The 20,075-nt window shown below is 33.9% G+C and overlaps 1 protein-coding gene across 3 annotated transcripts in view; it reads right to left on the bottom strand.

Annotated features, from left to right (window-relative positions):
* Positions 1-19,190, bottom strand: part of Pld (Phospholipase D) — a 54,727-nt gene extending 35,537 nt beyond the window's left edge. The window contains exon 1 of one of the 3 annotated variants that reach the window (XM_073957978.1): positions 18,875-19,190. Coding sequence is in view for 1 of the 3 variants with exons in the window: in XM_073957976.1 (XP_073814077.1) it covers positions 7,125-7,251 (127 nt within the window). In the remaining 2 variants the exon portion in view is untranslated. Of the gene's footprint in view, positions 1-7,124; positions 7,978-17,980 lie in introns of those variants that run through there. The other 2 variants (XM_073957977.1, XM_073957976.1) reach the window with 2 other exon arrangements.
* Between the last annotated feature and the right edge of the window lie 885 nt (positions 19,191-20,075).

Raw genomic sequence — 20,075 nt, forward strand, 5'->3', positions numbered from 1 at the left:
AACCTATTAAGGTGGGCTTCGCGTTTCTAATTCTTGGGATTGTACTGAGCAATCGAATGAAAATCGAGCTTCCACATTTTGACTTGGAAAATGTGCAAATGTTCTTGGGTTCAAACTTCGTAAACTATTTTAAATTTTGACTTGTTTTCTAAAATAAAGTTGTACCTATTATTAGAGCAATGCCGTTCTTTGGTATTGTTAAAGTTGCGAAGTTTTTCGGCAATTCACACACACACACCACCCGAACGCAACGAAAGAGCACACAAAAGAGAGCAATTGTTTTGATTTGTTTTTGTTTTGCAGCATGCGTGCATAAACCTTACTAACACACTGTCAAAAGTTGCAAATATTCAGAATTTTGTGTTCCCACTACTTGGTCGGCAGTGATCTAGAGCTACAATTTCTATGAAAATATTACTCAGAAAAAAAACTTTCTTTTCATGGTCAAAATTCGAAAATGTTGAAATTTAACCATTTTTTGTTAGTTTTTTTTTTTCAGATAAAAATGTGGCCAAGACAGTAATAAAGAATTCTGTAGTACAAAAAGCATTAAAACGCATTTCAGGCAGTTTTGGCCTTGAGAAAGTGTGAATTTTTACAATTTATCAATATTTTCACGAAGTCTTGATACGAGAGTCCTGATAAATACATACCTACATGCATACATATATCCCCACGAACATGCCCACAGGAACTGGGGGAACTTCTGTCACATCATTGAGTACGCCGGAATTTACAAACTTATTCATATGAGACCTATTTTTTATTTCGGATACCACTGGTAGAGCATTTTTTTCAAAGCTGAAAATTTCAGGAAATGTGGCCTTCATTACGCTGAGGGGATTTTTGCCACTGCTGAAAAATTTGATATTGTCTAGGCTGAGAATCCAACCCAGGACCGGCATACACCATTGCATACATATGTTCCCATAAATATCCCAGAGCAGACATGGGGGACTTCTCTCATATCAATGTGTGCAACCCGGTTCATATGAGCACATGTTGCCTGGCCTGAGCAATTTTAATGGAACAATTGGAAACTGTGGGAAAATTTAACCTCCATAATGACACCTCTAAACTTGGTAGCTGGTAGTTCGCTAAGCTGGCTTTCCGCCAACCAAATCACAAGAAATCTCGACTGTGGGAACTGTGAAAATTAACGACCGCAGTTCTACCCAGCCAAGTTATGTCACCTCATCTCGTTCATCGAGTGTTTTGGACATACGACCTAATCACCACCGTTGTAGAGATCCAAATGTCGGATATCCGACACCTCTGAACTGTTACGGAAGCACCTTCCGAAAAAAAGGTTCCGATTTCTATTCCATTTTCGTGAGGAATTCTTTCCACTCATTTCCTTAAGATTTAATTTGAAATTCGGCGCCAAATTGCGGATATAAATTTCCCTTCAAATATCTCAAAAATGTTCTTCTAATTTCGATTTGAGACGATCCGATTTGATGCCAACCACTCCATACAACTTACAATGCGAATTCGATTTATCGATATAGAGGGGGGCCTTTCAATAATATAAAGTTTGATTCCAGCATCAGCATCTTGATTACATTTCCTCCATCCTATTGGAATGGATTGATGATATGCTGAAAAGCAGAATCAAAGTTTCATGAGAAAAAATCTTAACAGAGGCGGAGTTCTTGTGAAGTTTTATTTGGAGTTTTTTCGACCTTTCAAATTTCTATGTCAATTGATGCGGAGTTCTCCAACCTCACACTCTGGCTTCTGGTAATAACCTAAATTCTTGTGTATTTCGACCAGCTGAAATTAAGGTGGTGGCTTTTGCTGATGATGTAGTTTTACTGATAAGTGGGAAACGTTCACCAACCTTGTCTCACCTTACACAAAGTGATATATTATAACTGTTAAGCTGGGCCAATGACAATGGAACTCGTCATATTCCCCAGGAAACGCAAACTTCCCAGTTTTGAATGGTGTTGCATCATAATATTCTCCTGACGATACATGCCTAGATGCAATCCTGTTCCATAGTTTGACATGTAAAAGGAATATCGAGTGGCCAACGAAAAAATGCATTGAAGCACTATCTTCTGTAAGAACTCCATTGGGGACTCAGACCACAAATCATATACTGGCTGTGGCGGACTTTTCTGGTGACACTTGGGAATAAGGTCTAAACTATAAAGTAATGGAAACGGGTCACTGTAGGGTTAGATCTCTAACTTCAAGATGGTATGGCAGTGGCGTCGACTGCTGTAGATTATGTGTGGATGCAGAAGGGATAGACACGATCGAGCAGCATCTCTTCACGTGCCCATTTTATACCCTCAGACTTTAGGCTAAAGAAGGTATATACTCTTTGATACGACCAAAAATTTGCCTCATCGAAATAAAGGCCTCGACACATAACAAGCATGGCATTCTTGCTTAAGTTATATCTGATAAAAGACTAAAGACCAAATTCGACCTAATCAAAAGATTTCAAAATTACATTTTAATTAGGTCGAACTTGGTATTTAGTCATTTACCAGACATTACTTACGCAAGAATGTCATGCTTCTTATGTGTCGAGGCCTTAATGGTTTTAGACCCCAAGTATTGACGAAATCTCTTTCAGATAATTAGAAGCCAATTGAGCAATGACCGTCCGTCTGTCTGGCTTGTGAGCAAGATAACTCTCAAACGAAGCAACCAAAATTTGGCATTCATAATATTTTGTTCAAACTTAGTTTAAGTTCGAAGATGGGCCATATCGGTCTACTCCTTCCGATATCTCCCACATAATAGTTCAAAAAAAATCGCTAAAATGCTATAACTCTCGAACTCCCGAAGAGAATAGCAGAATTGGTCAAAACTTTGCAACTGGTAATATTACTTCAGGGCACAGGTCGGGTTCGAATTAGGACTATATCGGTTCACTCCTTCGGGTACCGCCCACTCAAAATTCGGAAAAAGTGAAGTTTAAGATCTTCTCTCGGATCGTTTTGAAATTTTTTTTTCAGCAGATTGTCCTTGCGAATTTTGACTATATCGGTCCGGTCCTTGGGGTATAATACCATCTACGGGTAATGCAGAGGAAATTAATTGGTTAGACGTCCAAAACATCTACCCAGCATGAGGTGCTTGTCAGAATGACACTCTTTAGCTTTTAAACTGGTCAACCAAATGCATTCACTCATTCCAGAAGCCTTGTGGTCACAGCCTGTTGAAGCAGTCTTATTTTTAGACCATGAATCACGTTAAACAAAAAAATCAACATACGACTACTGCTTCACAAATAAAAGATTTTGATACGGTTAAGACTGTCACCTTATATAAGAAGAAATAAGAATAAATTATTGGTAAGAGGTTTGGTAATGAGGTCAACTACTTCAAAGAACCTACATATATTCATGACGTACGAATATATGGGACACTTACGACAGTTAGAATTTCATTGATATTTTTATTCACGAAGAATAAAACCCTAAGCGAAAAATTACACAGAATTCGATTAGGGTAATTTTAAGCTATAATAAACAGATCTGTTCCAGTACTTTTTATACCCTCAGCATTTATGCTAACGAGGGTATATACACTTTCATACGGGCAAAATGTGCCTCATCGAAATAATGGTTTTAGACCCCAAGTATGTTTGGACGAAATGTGTTTCAGACAATTTGGAGTCGATTTAGCAATGTCCGTCCGTCTGTCTGGCTGGCTGGAGCGCACGATCGGTCCACTCCTTCCCGTACCTCCCCCATAAAAGTTTGAAAATGTTCGGAAAATTTGTGCGCCCGATTACTCTTGAAGAGAGTAACCGATTTGGTCCATACTTTGCACATCGTGAAATTTCTACTAGACTTAGATGAGGTTCCAATATGGACTCAATCGGTTCACTATTTCGGGTACCTCCCACACAATATTTCGGAAAAGTTCAGTTTGGGACGTGTTCACGAATCGCTTTGATTTTTGTTGTAGTAACTTGTATTCACTTCCCCCCATACGACGGTACAAGTTTCATCACGGGCAGGTCCATACTTCCTGAGAAAATAGTCTGAAAGATGCAAAAAGCCCCTATGACACCGTGTGCAGTGGATGGAGCGCAAGATAACTCTCGAACGGTTCTGCCGATTCGGTCCAAAATTTGGCCTTCGTAATATTTTGTCCAAACATAGTTTAAATTCGAAGATAAACCATATCGGTCCACTCCTTCAGGTACCTCCCCCACAAAAGTTCAAAAATGTTCGGAAAAATTCTGCGCACTATAACTCTTGAAGGGAGTGGCCGAATTGGTCTATATTTTACACATCCTAATATATCTACCAGATATAGATCAGGTTCAAATATGGACTATATTTGTCCACTCCATCCTGTACCTCCCACACAAAATTTCGGATAAGTTCACTTTAAGACCTGATATAGAATCACTTTGATTTTTGTTGAAGCGATTTGCATTCGCTACCTCCATTACGACGGTAAAAGTAGTTTCAGGGGCAAGTGGGAAAACAGACCGAAAGGTGTAAAAACACCTATGCCACGATAACTCTCGAATTGTTCAACCGATTGGGTCCAACATTTGGTCTTCGTCATAGTTTATCCAAACTTAGATTCATGGGGCAATACCGGACCATAACTTCCGGTACTTCTACCCCAATAAAATGTCTCTAAAATGCTAGGATATCACTTGAATTGGTTAACCAATTTGGTCCAAATTTTGAATCTCCTAATATTTTGTCAAAATTTAGTTTAACTTCTAAAATGGCCCATATCGGCCCTCCCTAAGGGTACCGGCCTACAAAAGTTCAGTATGTGTGTCTAAGTGCAGTTAATTCCTGATCCACATTTTCGTCGGCAAGTTCAAATGTTCAAAAAGGGCCACAAAATTTTGAAGAGACCCTAAATATATTCGATCTGTCCGTAGATGAAAGTTTCCCTTCACATTGGCTGAGGGTATATCTCTGTCGGCAAAGCCGACTGATACTTTTTTACTTGTTTAATTGTAAAACTAGCAAAACATCGAACTGTCTAAAGTAAGTTCCACATATAAATTGCTTGAAATGGCAAAATAAATGTAACCGCTATCCAAAAGACTACAATTATGTTGCCACTGTTTACTCGCCCAAATTTGGCGTGCAAAAAGTTTCTAAGAAGAGAACACTACTGAGCGCCATTTTGTTTAAAGAGACAACTGTAGTACGGGAAAGGTTTTTTTCTCAAAAAATTCCAAAAATGGCAAAAATACTAGAAAGTTTATTGATCTGGAACAAAGCTCATATTTACTAATACGTCAAAACTAAAGGTCCTAAAAAAACGAAATGAAGAGATTAATAAAAATGTCTCTCATCTTATAACTATGTCCTTGGTCACACTAGCGAGTTTCTTGAAACGAATAATAAGAATAGGCAACATCGCAAACACAGGAAACTATGTACAGCGGTTTCACTACCTCATAGCCCTCGCCTATAAACTCAAAGTCGCCATGTTGAAACAGCGCTAGTGTGACCTTGGACTAGTGGATGAAAATTTATTAAATCCACAATACCCTGCGTATGATTTATGTTATTCATACGCCTATGGTTCCAATGAGGACAAAACCAAGAAATTGAATGTAAACGTTTATGTGTATGGGTGTATCACTCAAGCAGAGGCTCTTCAAAATGCAGAAGAATTGGACTCAATAGTAATATTAAGAAATGTGATAAATGGTAATTATTAAATAAAAAAGTATGGAAAAGAAAAAGCACATCTAAGGGTTCTGGTCAATTTTTATTTCTAGCTAAGTCCTCTTTCCTGCTGGGACCTCCTTCGATTTGATGACTAATGGAACTGAATAATTTAATTAATTCTCTTTCGAGTTGAGCTTATTAGACCTATTATATAAATTGAAAAAAAAAATTAGGAGTCTATCGAAGTCCCACACATTCAACCATTACGTTACGTTTCACGGGTGATTATGCCGATCTTCAGGCGTATTGAATGTTGTTTTTGTGGCAGACGAAGGCAAAGCTTGGGAACTAGTATATATATCGCACTTCATTCGATAAATGCATATGCGAAATTATGTCAGTTAATTGAAACTCCAAACTTTTTCTATAGTCCTGCTTGGTAATCCCATTTTTCAAAGTTCACAAATACTATGGTAAGTTTTATTCCTACGTCATTAGTATTGCTCTCCTATATCAAACGATTTTTGATCATCAATTATTGTCTACTAAAGTTTTGACAAGTTGATGATGGCTCAGAATGCTAGGACGCCGGCAACCTTGACACTCAGTTGTCGGAGACCCAGGTTCGAATCCCAGCCTGGCTCATGCTGAAATTATTTTTTATTTTTGCCTTATTAATAATGTTCAACACACTAAATACTTTAACCTCTTAAATGAAATACCAAGGACACAGCAGTCATGAAATCATTTTTTTCAAATCCTGATACAAAGTTCCGGTTTTTATTAGATAAACATGCAACAAAGTTTGCAATCTTAGAAAACCAATTAAAAAATAAACATTTATTTGCCTCCATTTAAGACTATTGACTTATTTTATTGAACACTTCGCCCTAACCATAAAAATGGTTTAAAGAGGAGAAAAATCAACAAAAACAAAAAATAAAAAACACTTTGCAGTAGGGTTTAACTTTTGCGTAAATATGTTTTCAAGTTGGTGGTAATTTTATATTTCGATACCCCCCAAAAAAAAAAAAACAATTCAAATGTCATAAAGATAACAACAACAATAAAAAAGCCATGGCAAAAAGCCACATTATGAGCGGTGCATCAGTCAGTATTGCCTGTAAAGTAAGGCAGGCAACAACAACAAAATTAACAAAAAAAAAACTGGAAATATTTGCACAAAAAATAAACATTGAAATAAATAGCTATTGAAGAAACCGCAAATAAAGTACAACGAAATGTTTCATTTTTTTCATTTGGGCTAAATATAGACGACTGCAAAGGAGGAGGACTGGAACAAAGTTAGATTCTTCAAAGGAAAAAACAAAAAACAGAAAATGTATTATTTTAAACAAATAACATGTTTTTGGTGATAAAGAACACAAAACAAGTTTATCATTCTATCAAATTATGGAGTTATTTTTATAACGTTTTGTTTAAGTGGGTATTTTCCTAATGGAATTTAAGTGGTAATTTTTGTTGTTGTGAATCTACTACCTAAATTGGCTATGAGTTGTGATATACTGCGACGATGACGCTGGGGGAATACGCGCAGGCGATTATTATCACCATCATCTGCATCATTATCCACTGTTGTTGCTGGCGCTGCGTTATAGTTATCCATTCTGAGACAGACAGACTAAGAGGTAGTTGGATTTCTTAATTTTGTTTTCTGGCGTTTTGTTTTACTCTCTTTTTCTGTGTTTTTTTTTTTTGCACTTAGGGAATTTTTTGCATTTCTTACGTTTCCATAAATTTCACTTTTGTGAAAGGTATTCACATATTTTTTTTCTTTTTTTTTTTTTGCTAATATATTAGGCCATGATATTTTAATGACAGCTAATGGCATTGGATGTGGGTATTTTGTTAAATATTTCCATTTTTCAAACACTTTGAAATTAATTTGCTATTTTTTGTTATATTTTACATTATTTTTCTATATTTTTGTAATATTTTTTAAAGCTTGGAACATATTTAACCGTCACGATTCCAACACGCGGCCTTTACGTCGTTGTTCTACTTTTTGCATTATTTTGTATTTTATTTGTTTTTTCTTCTTCTTAACGAACAAAAACAACCATTCGAAGTGTTTGTGTTCAAATCATCACGTCAAAAGTACGAACAACCGATATCGTCATGTCTGAATGTAGGTACGTGGAAACATTGCAAGAGTAACTGTGAAATGACAAACCGTCGTCAACGAACAACGACACCGCCACCGCAACTGATCGTCTCGTTGCTCGATCAAGTACTTCACCACACTGACTTGCTCGCAAGCAAAGTCAAACAACCAGCCAGCCAGACAACCGTCTATACAACCTCTCGCAAAGAACTTCGTTTTGTTAATAATATTAACTAAAAATAAAAGCCATACAAAAACAACAACAAAACACAAATCTGGCTAACAAAACAACGACAGTAAAATCAAAAAAAGAGTCAAGAGCACAACGAGTCACATAACAACTCCCCTACATTCGCAGAAAACAATCACGCACACCATTAAAAATAAACCAAAAACACAACGGCCATCAATGATAAACAACAATAACAGCAAATATAACAACATTAACACACATAAAACGTTAAAAAAAAAAAACAAAACATCAAGCAAAATTCAATGGTAAAATAACTACAAATGAGTAAATCAACCCATGCCCGCAATAACTCTATTCTCAGCCACTCTCATTGGCGCTCTCCTCAGTCTCATTGCAAAGTTTACGGTTTTGTTTTTTAGAATTTGTATTTGTTTGCAACAAAACGGAAACAAGGCAAATGTTTTGGTTTGTTATGTTGTGTTCGGTCTCATAGTTTTATTCAGGGATGCCAACTGTTCCGAGGTAAAAATCGCTACAGCCACATACGCACCATAGGCCTGTAGCGATTTTTACCTTAAAACAGTTGACATTCCTGCTTAAGCAATGGTTTATGTACGTCAAAAATCAACACAAGTAGCGGGAAAACCACCAACTTGGCACCCCTGGTTTTATTAATTCATTTCCACTCTTACTCTCACCACATACTCACACACCCACCACACAGATTATACTGCTTGGTAAGTTTACTTAACTTTGTGCTGGTATGTGCATGTTCAATTGATATAACCTAGTCTAATGAAGCCACCACGCACCTCCAAATTATCGGAAATTACCTACAACCACAAACATACGGCTAGGTGATTGATTATTAGCCAACTTCGTCTGGCACACACATTAAAACGCCATAAATATAACGGTTAATCATTAAAGAACTCCATTGATATGCATTTGTGTGTGCTTTTTAGGCCGGCCTTTGTTTACACAAAAACCTATCGGATTCACTTTACAATTTGCTTCAAGTAACTGACTGATAGGTAAATATGGTGGAAAACACGGTGGACCTTCTAAAATCGGTTAATAGCATTTAATTGTTGTTTTGTTTTGAGAGGGGAAGGGGTAGGAAGTAATATTGTTTAAACGATTAGAATTTACTAGAGATGGTCGTCAAGTGGTGGAAAGGAAATATAAAGGGCAAATGAGGCCAGAATAGAAATATGTTGTCTGAAGAATAATAAGGAAGCAGGTGTCGAACTGTTTAAACATAGTTGCGGCATATCTAAGGATTGGAATTTTGAAGATAGACAGGATAGTGTATGACAGAAATTCGGGTATGTTCTGAGACACATCACCTCTCACTTCAAGTACAAGCACAAGCTACAGTGGGCACCGCAATCTGCTTTAGTGAAAACAGTGTTTCGTAGTCGGCCATTTTTCAGAAAACTGTGCAATATTTTTCAAAAAAAAAAAAATCCGAAAGTAGCTCAAGGTATGATCAAACAGATGAAAATAAAATCTTCTAAAAAAATTGGTAGATTTCTTGTAAACAAGTAAAAAAGTATCAGTCGGCTTTGCCGACAGAGATATACCCTCAGCCTGTGGGGATTGAAATACTTTTTTCCCAAAAAAAAAAAACTTATGTATTTAGGGGGTTTTGGGTGTATAAACCGACAAAGGTATGGTATGGTATAGGATTAAAGCTGAAAAATTTGCGGAGATAACGATAGATAGGGCTTTTTTTATCACACTAGCCTACGAAAAACATAATATCGCTGTAAACAGGGCCACAAGGAAAACCTTCGGTAAAAATGTCCATAGGATCCTCGAACAGACCCTTAACCACACAAAAATGTTGAACATGTGTGTGGTTGGTACCACAAGGTTTGGACAGATAGGGCCCAAGTTTGAACATAAACTAAGTTTCGACAATATTTAGAAATCCAAAGTTTGGACCAAATCGGTAGCTACGTCTTTGAGAAAACGCGCGTACTTTTTTAGCGAATATTTTCGAACTTTGTGTGGGAGGTACCGGAAGGAGTGGACCTATAAGCACCACCTTCGAATTGCATCTAATGTTCGAAGAAATATTATAATATCCAGTATTATACGAACGCATAGGGGGTTTTACAACTTTCGGGCTGTTTTCTCAAAAAGTATGGACTAGCCCCTGAACAAACTTTTACCGCCGTAATTGAGGTAGCAAATGCAGGTTGCTTCCACAAAAATCAAAATTATTCGAAAGCAGGTCTTAAAGTCAACTTATCCGAAATGTTGTGTGATGGGTACTCCAAGGAGTGGACAAATAAAGTCCATATTCGACCCTGATCTATATTTAGTACATATATTTGGATGTGTAAAGTATGGACCAAATCGGCCACTCACTTCAAGAGTTATTGTGCGCACAATTTTTCCGAACATTTTTGAACATTTGTGGGGGAGGTACCTGAAGGAGTGGACCGATATGGCTTATCTTCGAACTTAAACTATGTTTGGACAAAATATTTCTAAGGCCAAATTTTAGACCCAATCGGCAGATCATACCATATTAGTGAAATTTTTTTAAATGTTGGGGGAAATACCGGAATCTTTGGATCGGTATTGCCCATCTTCGAACTGAAACTGAAGTTTGGACAAAATATGACGAAGGTCAAGTTTTGGACCAAAGATTTATCGTGCTTTCCAGCCACTACATATGGTGCCGTAGGGGTTTTTACACCTTTCGGGCTGTTTTCTCAAGAAGTATGGACTTGCCCCTTGTATCATAGGGGGTTTTTGCAACTTTCAGGCTATTTTCTCAGGATGTATGTACCGCCGTATGGGGGCCGTGAATACAAGTTGTTACAACAAAAATAAAAACGATTCGAGAGCACGTCCTAAACTGAACTGTTCCGAAATTTTGTGTGGGCGGTACCCGAAGGAGTGGACCGATTGAGTCCATAGAAATAATTTTTTTTCTGATGAATAAATTTGTTCTTCAAAAAATATATATTTCTAACATACATCGAACATAGAAATAAATATATCAGGAATATTGTCAATTATTTCATATTCCATTTCAGAAAAAAAGGATAAATTTTTTTCGCGCTACATCAACGATTTTTGATATGTAGGTTAAGAAAAAAATTCCGAGTACTAATCTGGTCGCGAGCAAATTTTTGGTTGTTGCGGACAAAAGTTATGGCGCTTTTATTTCGCTTTTTAAGAAAGAAAATATTATAAAAACGCTAATTATTTTAATGAGCACAATTGTTAAAAAAAAGTTCTCTCGAAGTTACTTCAGCGAGTAGATTGCATAATACCTGCAAAATGTTACACAGAATTCGCGGAATGTACAAAAAATTGATAAATTATTGAATATAAGTCTACTTTTTTCAAAATTAAGGCCCATTTAGTGGTCATAAAATTACAAAACAAATTGTTGTGGATCCAAACTTCACGGCAAATCAAATGAGACTACAATCATACAAATTGGTGTTATAGTTTGGATGTTACAGCCAAAAATATAATTTTTTGTTTAAAAAAATATTTTTCACATGCATTATGTAGTAGAAAATATTGTAAAAATTTATAGGAATACTTCCTTCATTTTGCTTAAATCTCCCAACAAAATAGACGGATTTTGCTTTATTGACATTCATATTAAAGCTTTCCCATTAGGGAAGCTAATTGGGTTGATGGGGATATACATATGTCAAAGCTTCTGAAATGGAAATAGAGGTCAAATAACCCATTTTTATTTATATGCATTTTTAAATACGTGTAAATCGCGTAATTATCAAAATCAGTTTGTCCGCATGTGATTTTCATGTACAGTAATACCGTATCTTTTAATTTGAATATAGTTTTCGAAATTTAATTTGGTGGCTAAGATGTAGCATCGGCTGCATCTTAGTGCCTAAAACCCTATATAACGTCGCTAACTTGCGCGGAGTGCGTATGCTTTTTGTCCGCATCCGATTTCAGTGTCCACCATAAAAATCTACATCGATATATATCTATTTCAAGGCGGTCAACGAAGAACCGTGGATGTAGCATCACACACTATTTTTTGGGATAAAATGAATGTAGCTCCCTTATCAATGAAGTTTTCAAATCTCTGTTTCCGCTAAAACGAAGATGCTGTATTAGTTGTTTCATTGCAGTGGAAACGAACCGCAGAAAACGCGATAAAATACGCGATATTTCCAAAAACAATTTTAGGTGATTTTTCTACTTTGGATTTTCATGTAACTCGCGTTTTAGTGGATGGATTTTCACGGAGAATGATTTATTTATATTTCCGGAACGTAAAAAAATAAAATGTGCAATCAAGTACGAGGAAATCGAATGACAATTGTAAAAATTAGGCCCCCCGAATAATATGATTTTTAGAAAAATATTCACACAAAATTTCGTCATTTCGATACATATTTCTGTGAAGCTGTGGAGGCTACATTCACGATATACGTATCAAAAAGCTCAGAATCGCAAGTACTATAATCCTATTAAAGCCTTTTTGAAAAATCTGTTTGCGGAACGCGACTAGAAGAAAATGTCAAAAAAACACTGTAAATTTGGCTTCAAAATGTTAGCGTCATTTATTTGTAGACGCTGATGAAATTTTGAAAAGTTATACATTAGTGAGATTATCCTTATTTAGTTGGCTTCTACTTTTACTTTGACAGGAAAATCGTGAGAAGTGTGGTTTACTCACAAATCGAGAGAAAACAAAAAAAGACACGTTGGCTTCAACCCATTTTTACCCATTTTCTAACATAAATATAGCCACAGCTTCCACGCAAATTAACTTTTGAGGCCAATATTTTTTGCCACGTCCAAAAACATTTCATTTTATCCATAAACATTTAATTTGTATAATATACAATCACAAGTCGCGTGTTCTAAAAGGGTAAACCTTGGCTTCAGCTATGTTAAATTTTCAAAAATATTGGTGATATAAAATGTCGTATGGAATTTGACACTAACATTACAGCCCAGTTCAGTCAGCTGAGTATTGCTGCTACCTTTTCTTATTCTAAAATGTGTGCCGTCAGAGATATACCCTCAGCCTCGAGTCTAAAAAAATGAAGCCAACACAATACTTCTGACGTCTACAGGGATTATTTTTGGATTTTTGGGCCAATTTCTCTGAAGTACGGACTTGCCCTCAAAAAAATGTTGAGTCGTAACTTGGGCCGCGTACACAAAGTGTTGACAAAAATTTAAAAACGATACTAGACGAGTCCTTAAACTGCACTCATTCTAAAATTTGTGTAGGTGGTACCCGAAAGTGTGGTCCGATGCTGTAGATATTCGGACATAATTCGAGGGTTTAAGAAATATTACGATGTACAACGTTTGGACTAAATCGGTTTCGTGATGAGCTGTTATTTCAGGAAGTATGGACTTGCCCCAGAAATAAATGTACCGTCGTAAAAAGGGGGCAAGGACAATCTGCTGGAAAAAATCAAAACTATCCGAGAGGAGATCTTAAAATTCACTTTTTACGAATTTTGTGTGGGAGGTACCCGAAGGAGTGGGCCGATATTGTGCATATTCGAACCCGATTTATGCCTGAAAGTAATATTACCATATGCAAAATTATGAGGGCATGTTCTGGAATTCACCGTGCATCCATTTCACATCACACATGCACTTCACCTGTGAAAGCTAAGGCGTTTCTGTATTTCACGTGAAAAGAACTTTCATATTTCGAGAAAGAACTTTCGATAGCTTTACTGGGGCTTTTAAGCTTTTTCATTAACAATGAAAAACATATCAGCCGTCGTTGACGCATCAACGAATACACATTTGTGTGTGTGGATATGTACGCTTTGTTCTTTTGATTGTTAACGGAACAGACGTACATGTTGAATTTGGTACTTTAAGAAAAAATAAATTTTTAAATCATAATTTGTTAAGAAAATTAAATATTTTTTAAACACTCATAGATAACACATTAAATTTTAGTCCTACGTAGTTTTTTATGGAAATTTTCAATTAGTTTCTTAAAAAAATTCACTCAGCTCTCGCCATCAAAATTACAGTGTGTCTAACTCACCAAAATTGGGCGTAATGTGTGTTGCAGAAACGCTTTCCGTGTGTAAATTTCAATTAGACGGGTGAAGTGAATGCCACAACATGCCCTATGATCATTTCGGTTACTCCCTTCGATAGCTATCGTGCGTACAGACGGACGGGCATTGCTTAATCGACTCCAAAATGTATGACACCGGTCTTAAACTGCACTTTTCTGCATCTCCACAGTACAATCTGCAGTAGTCGAGATCGCAGGCCAAATTGCTTTGGATATCCTACATGCAGGACTATGTAAAATGTCAAACCATTCGAGAACAGCAGGAATTTTTTAACTTCTTCAAACTTGATGCAAATTTAGAGAAAATATCAAACGTACCAAATCGTTATCTCCTTTTGAGAGTTATCACATCAACCAGACCAGGAGAGACTCTAGCCTAAACTTAATCATTTTCCTGATTTGACATATTTTCTGATTGATTTGATTGTTTAAGTATATGTTTACATTCGAATTATCTCATCACTTGTCGTACCCACTTTATTGTTCACCTCAACTTTGTTTGCAAAAAAGATTAACAAATATTAATAAATGTTATTTAACTTTAAAAGCGGTTCACAGTTACTTTAGTTGCTAATCAAAGCATAATAAATTGTTAAGTAAACTTTTAAAATGGGATAGAAGTAAAACAAATAGGAAAAAAATATAAATACACGAGGTTTTTGTTGGCAGTGTGAAGGTAATAGAGTTAAACGCTCTTTATTGATTTTTGCATATGATCATTGTTATCATTGAAAATAAGTACTGAAACACTTTATTGTTTACAATGATTCTATGTGGCAGCAATGCTTTACACCTTTAACTGCCCTTGCACCCTTGTAATCTTAAACAAGAACAAAAAATATTTATTTAACCTCCTTAACCCTGAAAACATAATCAGCATGTTGTTTCACCGTTTGCTACCACAAATGCCTGGGGTTGGTTATTCTTGACTCTTTTTTTTATTTTTAAGTTAACTAAATAATTAATCACGGCGACAATTCTTGGCACCTTCACCTTGCCAGTTGTATTTGAACTTGGGTTAATTATTTTAACCCACACCCCGTAATTGTCGACATGTACACAAGTGAGTGTGTGTGTTCGACGATATGTAAATAAATAATTTGTCACATAACAGCGAAACAAAAAAAATGTACAATTGAATTTACATACATATGTACATACACTTAGGTATATAAAAATGTATCTAAATATTTATACCAAATATGTTTAGATACAAAAATAGTCACGATATTTTCTGGCCTGCAAAGCCAAAACTGACTAAAAAAAAACAAACTAAAATTCTTAAAATGGGAACACGTGATAAGAATTATTTTTTATTCATAAAAGCGTTATTTGAAATGGTTAGATATGCGATTTGGTAATTAAAAGGTGAATAATTTATAGATGAAAGAAGTAATGTTCTGTAGGTATGAAAAAACAGTACCACTGTGTAGATATCCACAAATCGAATACTCGAGATATAACCATATGAAAAAATGAAAATTTAAAATGCAACAAATCCACTTTTGTGTAAATTTTTGGAAAATTCACGCTTGCGTAATTTTTTAAAAAATATTTTTAGAAAAATTCACGTTTGTGTAAATTTAAAAAAAATCTTAAAAATCCACTTTTGTGTAAATCTTTAAATAATATTTTTAAAAAATCCACGCTTGTGTAAATTTAAAAAAAATCTACATTTGCGTAAATTTTTACAAAATATTAAAAAAAAACACATTTGTGTAAATTTTTAAAAAAAATTAAAAAATCCACGTTTGTGTAAATCTTTAAAAAATATTTTTTTTGTTAAAATCCACATTAGTGTAAATCTCTATTTTTTTTTTAAATCCACGATTGTGAGAATCTTTAAAAACTTTTTTAAAAAATCCACATTTGTGAAAATCTTTAAAAAATATTTTTTTTTAAATCCAAGTTTGTGTAAATCTTAAAAAATATTTTTTTTTTAAATCCAAGTTTGTGTAAATCTTAAAAAAATATCTTTTTTAAAAAATCCACTTTCGTGTAAATTTTAAAAAAATATTATTTAAAAAATTCACGGTTGTGTAAATCTTAAAAAAAAATATCTTTTTTAAAAAATCAACTTTCGTGTAAATTTAAAAAAAAAATATTATTTAAAATATCCACGGTTGTGTAAATCTTAAAAAAATATTTTTTTAAAAAATCGACGACCGAGTAAGTTTTTAAAAAATACTTTTTTAAAAAATCCACGTTTGTGTAAATCTTTAAAAAAAATATTTTTTAAAAAATCCACGATTGTGTAAATCTTAAAAAAAAAATATTATTTAAAAAATCCACGATTGTGTAAATCTTAAAAAAATATTTTTTAAAAAATCCACGTTTGTGTAAATCTTTAAAAAATATTTTTTAAAAAATCCACGTTTGTGTAAATCTTTAAAAAAATTTTTTTTGAAAATCAACGTTTGTGTAAATCTTTAAAAAATTTTTTTTAAATTATTAAAAAATTCACGTTTGTGTAAATTTAAAAAAAAAAAATATTTAAAAAAATTCACCTTTGTATAAATCTTTAAAAAATATTTTTTAAAAAATCCACGTTTGTGTAAATCTTTAAAAAATATTTTTTAAAAAATCCACGTTTATGTAAATCTTTAAAAAATCCACGTTTTTGTAAATCTTTAAAAAATATTTTTTAAAAATCCACGTTTGTGCAAATCTTTAAAAAATATTTTTTTAAAAAATCCACGTTTGTATAAATCTTAAAAAAAATGTTTTTTTAAAAAATCGACGTTCGGGTAAATCTTAAAAAAATGCTTTTTAAAAAATCGACGTCCGAGTAAATCTTTACAAAAATATTGTTTAAAAAATCAACGTTTGTGTAAATCTTTAAAAAATATTTTATTTAAATGCACTTCTGTGTAAATCATTAAAAAATATTGTTTAAAAAATCCACGTTTGTGTAAACCTTTAAAAAAATATTTTTAAAAAATCCGCGTTTGTGTAAATCGTTAATAAATATTTAAAAAAAAAATCCACGTTTGTGTAAATCTTTAAAAAAAATATTTTTTTAATCCACGTTCTCATTTATGGATTTGCCCGGATATATGGATTACCCCCAGGAAAACTATATATGTATCCTTGTGATCAAGGTATTAAGGACTACATGTGTAAAAAATGTCAATGCAATCCGAAAGGTGTTCCTAAACGACATTTTAGTCCATTTTTTTAATTATTAATGACCCACAAATATTTTTAGAATCACAATATTTATAAAACTTTTATCAAAATATGTATATCGTCACCATAAATGCCCGAAGACGTAACCCACATGAAAATCGAAATTCGTTTTTTGATGGAATCTGATACATAAGGCTAAAATTCATGCTCTGCCAAAATTTCATTCTTCTACGTTCAAAAATAACCATCCTATTCAAGAAATGGTATGTCGGAAAATGGGATAACATTGTAGATGTTGTTGTAATGACGAATTTCAAAGTCAAGCGTTTTCGCGGACTTAGTTTCATTACTTACTCCCTTTCGTATATGATTGATAAAACTCCAAATACTCGCCCTCAATGATTGATATTCTATAAAACAGTTTTTCATTTTATAACGTTTTTTGCTTCTCCTGTAAAGTTTTGATTTTGTGGGTTACGTCGTCGGGCATTCATGGTGACGATATGTACATAGAATTTTTACAGATTCAACTCGGCGGCATTAAGTTTGAACATTTATTCTCACATCACAACATTCGTGTCAAATAATCACATTAATGCAAAAGTATTGTATACTTTTAGGATCATTCACAAAATATTTTGCCTTTGTGACAACTAACAGCAAATTAATATGAATAATTATGTAAATTTCCTTGAAAAACAATAGTTTTTATATTCTTAGTAAAGTTCTTTTTTTAATTTATGCGCGACATATCTATGTGTGTATGATTTATATTCAACTTATATTTATATTCAACTTGTATTGTTAATATGTGTATTCTTGTAATAACAACTCACAGCATGTTTATCCACTAGTTCAATATGTGTTGTTTTGACCATGAACAATTCCTGTTGAGTTGACATCATCGATTGAAAAATTTCCACTTTTTGCAATGTTGGTATTATTTCAATTAAACCATTTTATGGTCTCTAGACAAAGTTGTTATTTTTTAATTTAATTAATTATTTTTTATGATTTAGTTGCTTATTTAATAAAATAAACATTATTGCACTGAACAAAACTGTTCCACATCTATGGTTTTTTTCTTCACTTTAAACAACACTTCTTCACTACTTTGCTGAGCTGAAAGTCAATGTGCGTCTGACTAACACGATCAGCTGCTTGCTTTGTTGAACAAAGCATTAATGCCTCAACGCCACATTAAAACGCTTGTTGATTTCAAAACGTGTCCACAAAAGCAAAATTTTCTTAGCTTCTTTTGTTATTGTTTGTAAAAGCAAAAAATGCAAACACACACACTCAAACCCATGGAAATAAATTGAAATACTAATAATAAAAATAATAAATATCAGCAATCTCTGATATGTTGTAAGTAGACAGACAGTGTGTTTGGAAATAATGTCTCCTCTATCTCTGTACACTCGTGCTACTTTGTTGTTATCTCTGAATCTCAGAGTTTGACTTTGTCGTCACAGCTGAATACCGAACCGATGTTGTTTACTTAACAAAAAAAAAAAACCATGATCAATGGAAAAATATTGGTATAACAAGTCTTACAATTGAAGTCTTTTTGCTTTTCAATTTGAAATTTGACCTTAAAAGATTTCAAAGACGACACTTGCTTGGAGTTTAATTTTTGTTAATAATTGCCAACATAATTTATTGGTGGCCTCAATTTTTCCAGTTCGATGTCTTGTATCTGATGCTCAAAATTGATTTGCATTACTCACTTAGTTAAATTCAATTCACAGCCACATTGTTTTCTTTGTTTTTTTTTTCACTCAATTATTTTTTAATTCTATTTATTTTTATTTAATTTCTTGTTTTCAATTTAGAAAGGTTTTCTTCACACAATAACTTAACCACAACACAACAGCAGCACATTTATAGACACTTGCGAACATACCGATCGCATCGCATTCTTTCCACATTCAAAAGCCCGATTTCGCAGTATATTTTTTGTGTGCGTTGTTTTCTGTTTTGTATCTTTTACGTCGTTGTCCGTTTTGTTGTGACTGAATAACTGACATGAATCTCAAAGAAACTGAAAAATACCGAACAACAACCTCAACATATTCAATGTGATTACTCTCTTTTTTGTTAATCCTCTCTCGATGGCATTCTCTAGCTTACATTTTGAATGTTGAAGTCTAACTTAAAAAAGCTACATCCAAGATGAGCTTTTCCATTTGATCTTCAAATAAGTTTGTTGCCAGATTGAAATTACATTTTACTGCACTCGCCGAATATTATTTGTGCGGCCAAACTGAACTTATGACTGATAAGAAGAAATTGTTTAGCCGATGAATGCTTTATTTTCAAATTTGTTTAAATAGATAAGAGAATCATTTTAAGGGAAATTCATTAAATAATTTAATTAAGGGGGAGCGATCGTCACATGTTCTCTTTATTGACACAGTGGCAGAAAAGGGTTTGAATTTTCGAAAAGTATGCAAAATTCGATGTCTATTCTTATATTTGTATCTCATATTACTCATATGCAACATGTTGAAACTTTCACAGATTTTGGGAGAGATCGGAGAGTGAAGCAGCCACTTCATCCCTTCTTACCCATAAATTCGAAAAAAGTATCGTAGTTTCAGTAAGTTTCGGAGGCGCTCAAACAAACATTTTTAGTTTTCGATTCTGAAAAAATATTTGTCTCCCAATGTGAGGCCATCATAAAATATGTATTGATTTATTATTTTTTAAACCCCCCAAAACTACTTATCCAATGCTCGCCATTGGCAGAAAGTGACAATAAATGTTTTCTTGATAAAAAAAATTACAAAAGATAATATCAAGATAAAGTGAACCTCGTTAAATATGAATATGAGAACATTATAAAATAAAATGAAGCAATAATTTATCTTTGTTTTTATGTTCACTAGAAAATTGAAGCAATTCATACTTTTGTCGGGGAGTGAGGTT

The sequence above is a fragment of the Musca autumnalis genome, unplaced genomic scaffold, assembly GCF_047663935.1.
Source record: "Musca autumnalis isolate F117 unplaced genomic scaffold, ASM4766393v1 scaffold_5, whole genome shotgun sequence".
Classification (NCBI taxonomy): domain Eukaryota; kingdom Metazoa; phylum Arthropoda; class Insecta; order Diptera; family Muscidae; genus Musca; species Musca autumnalis.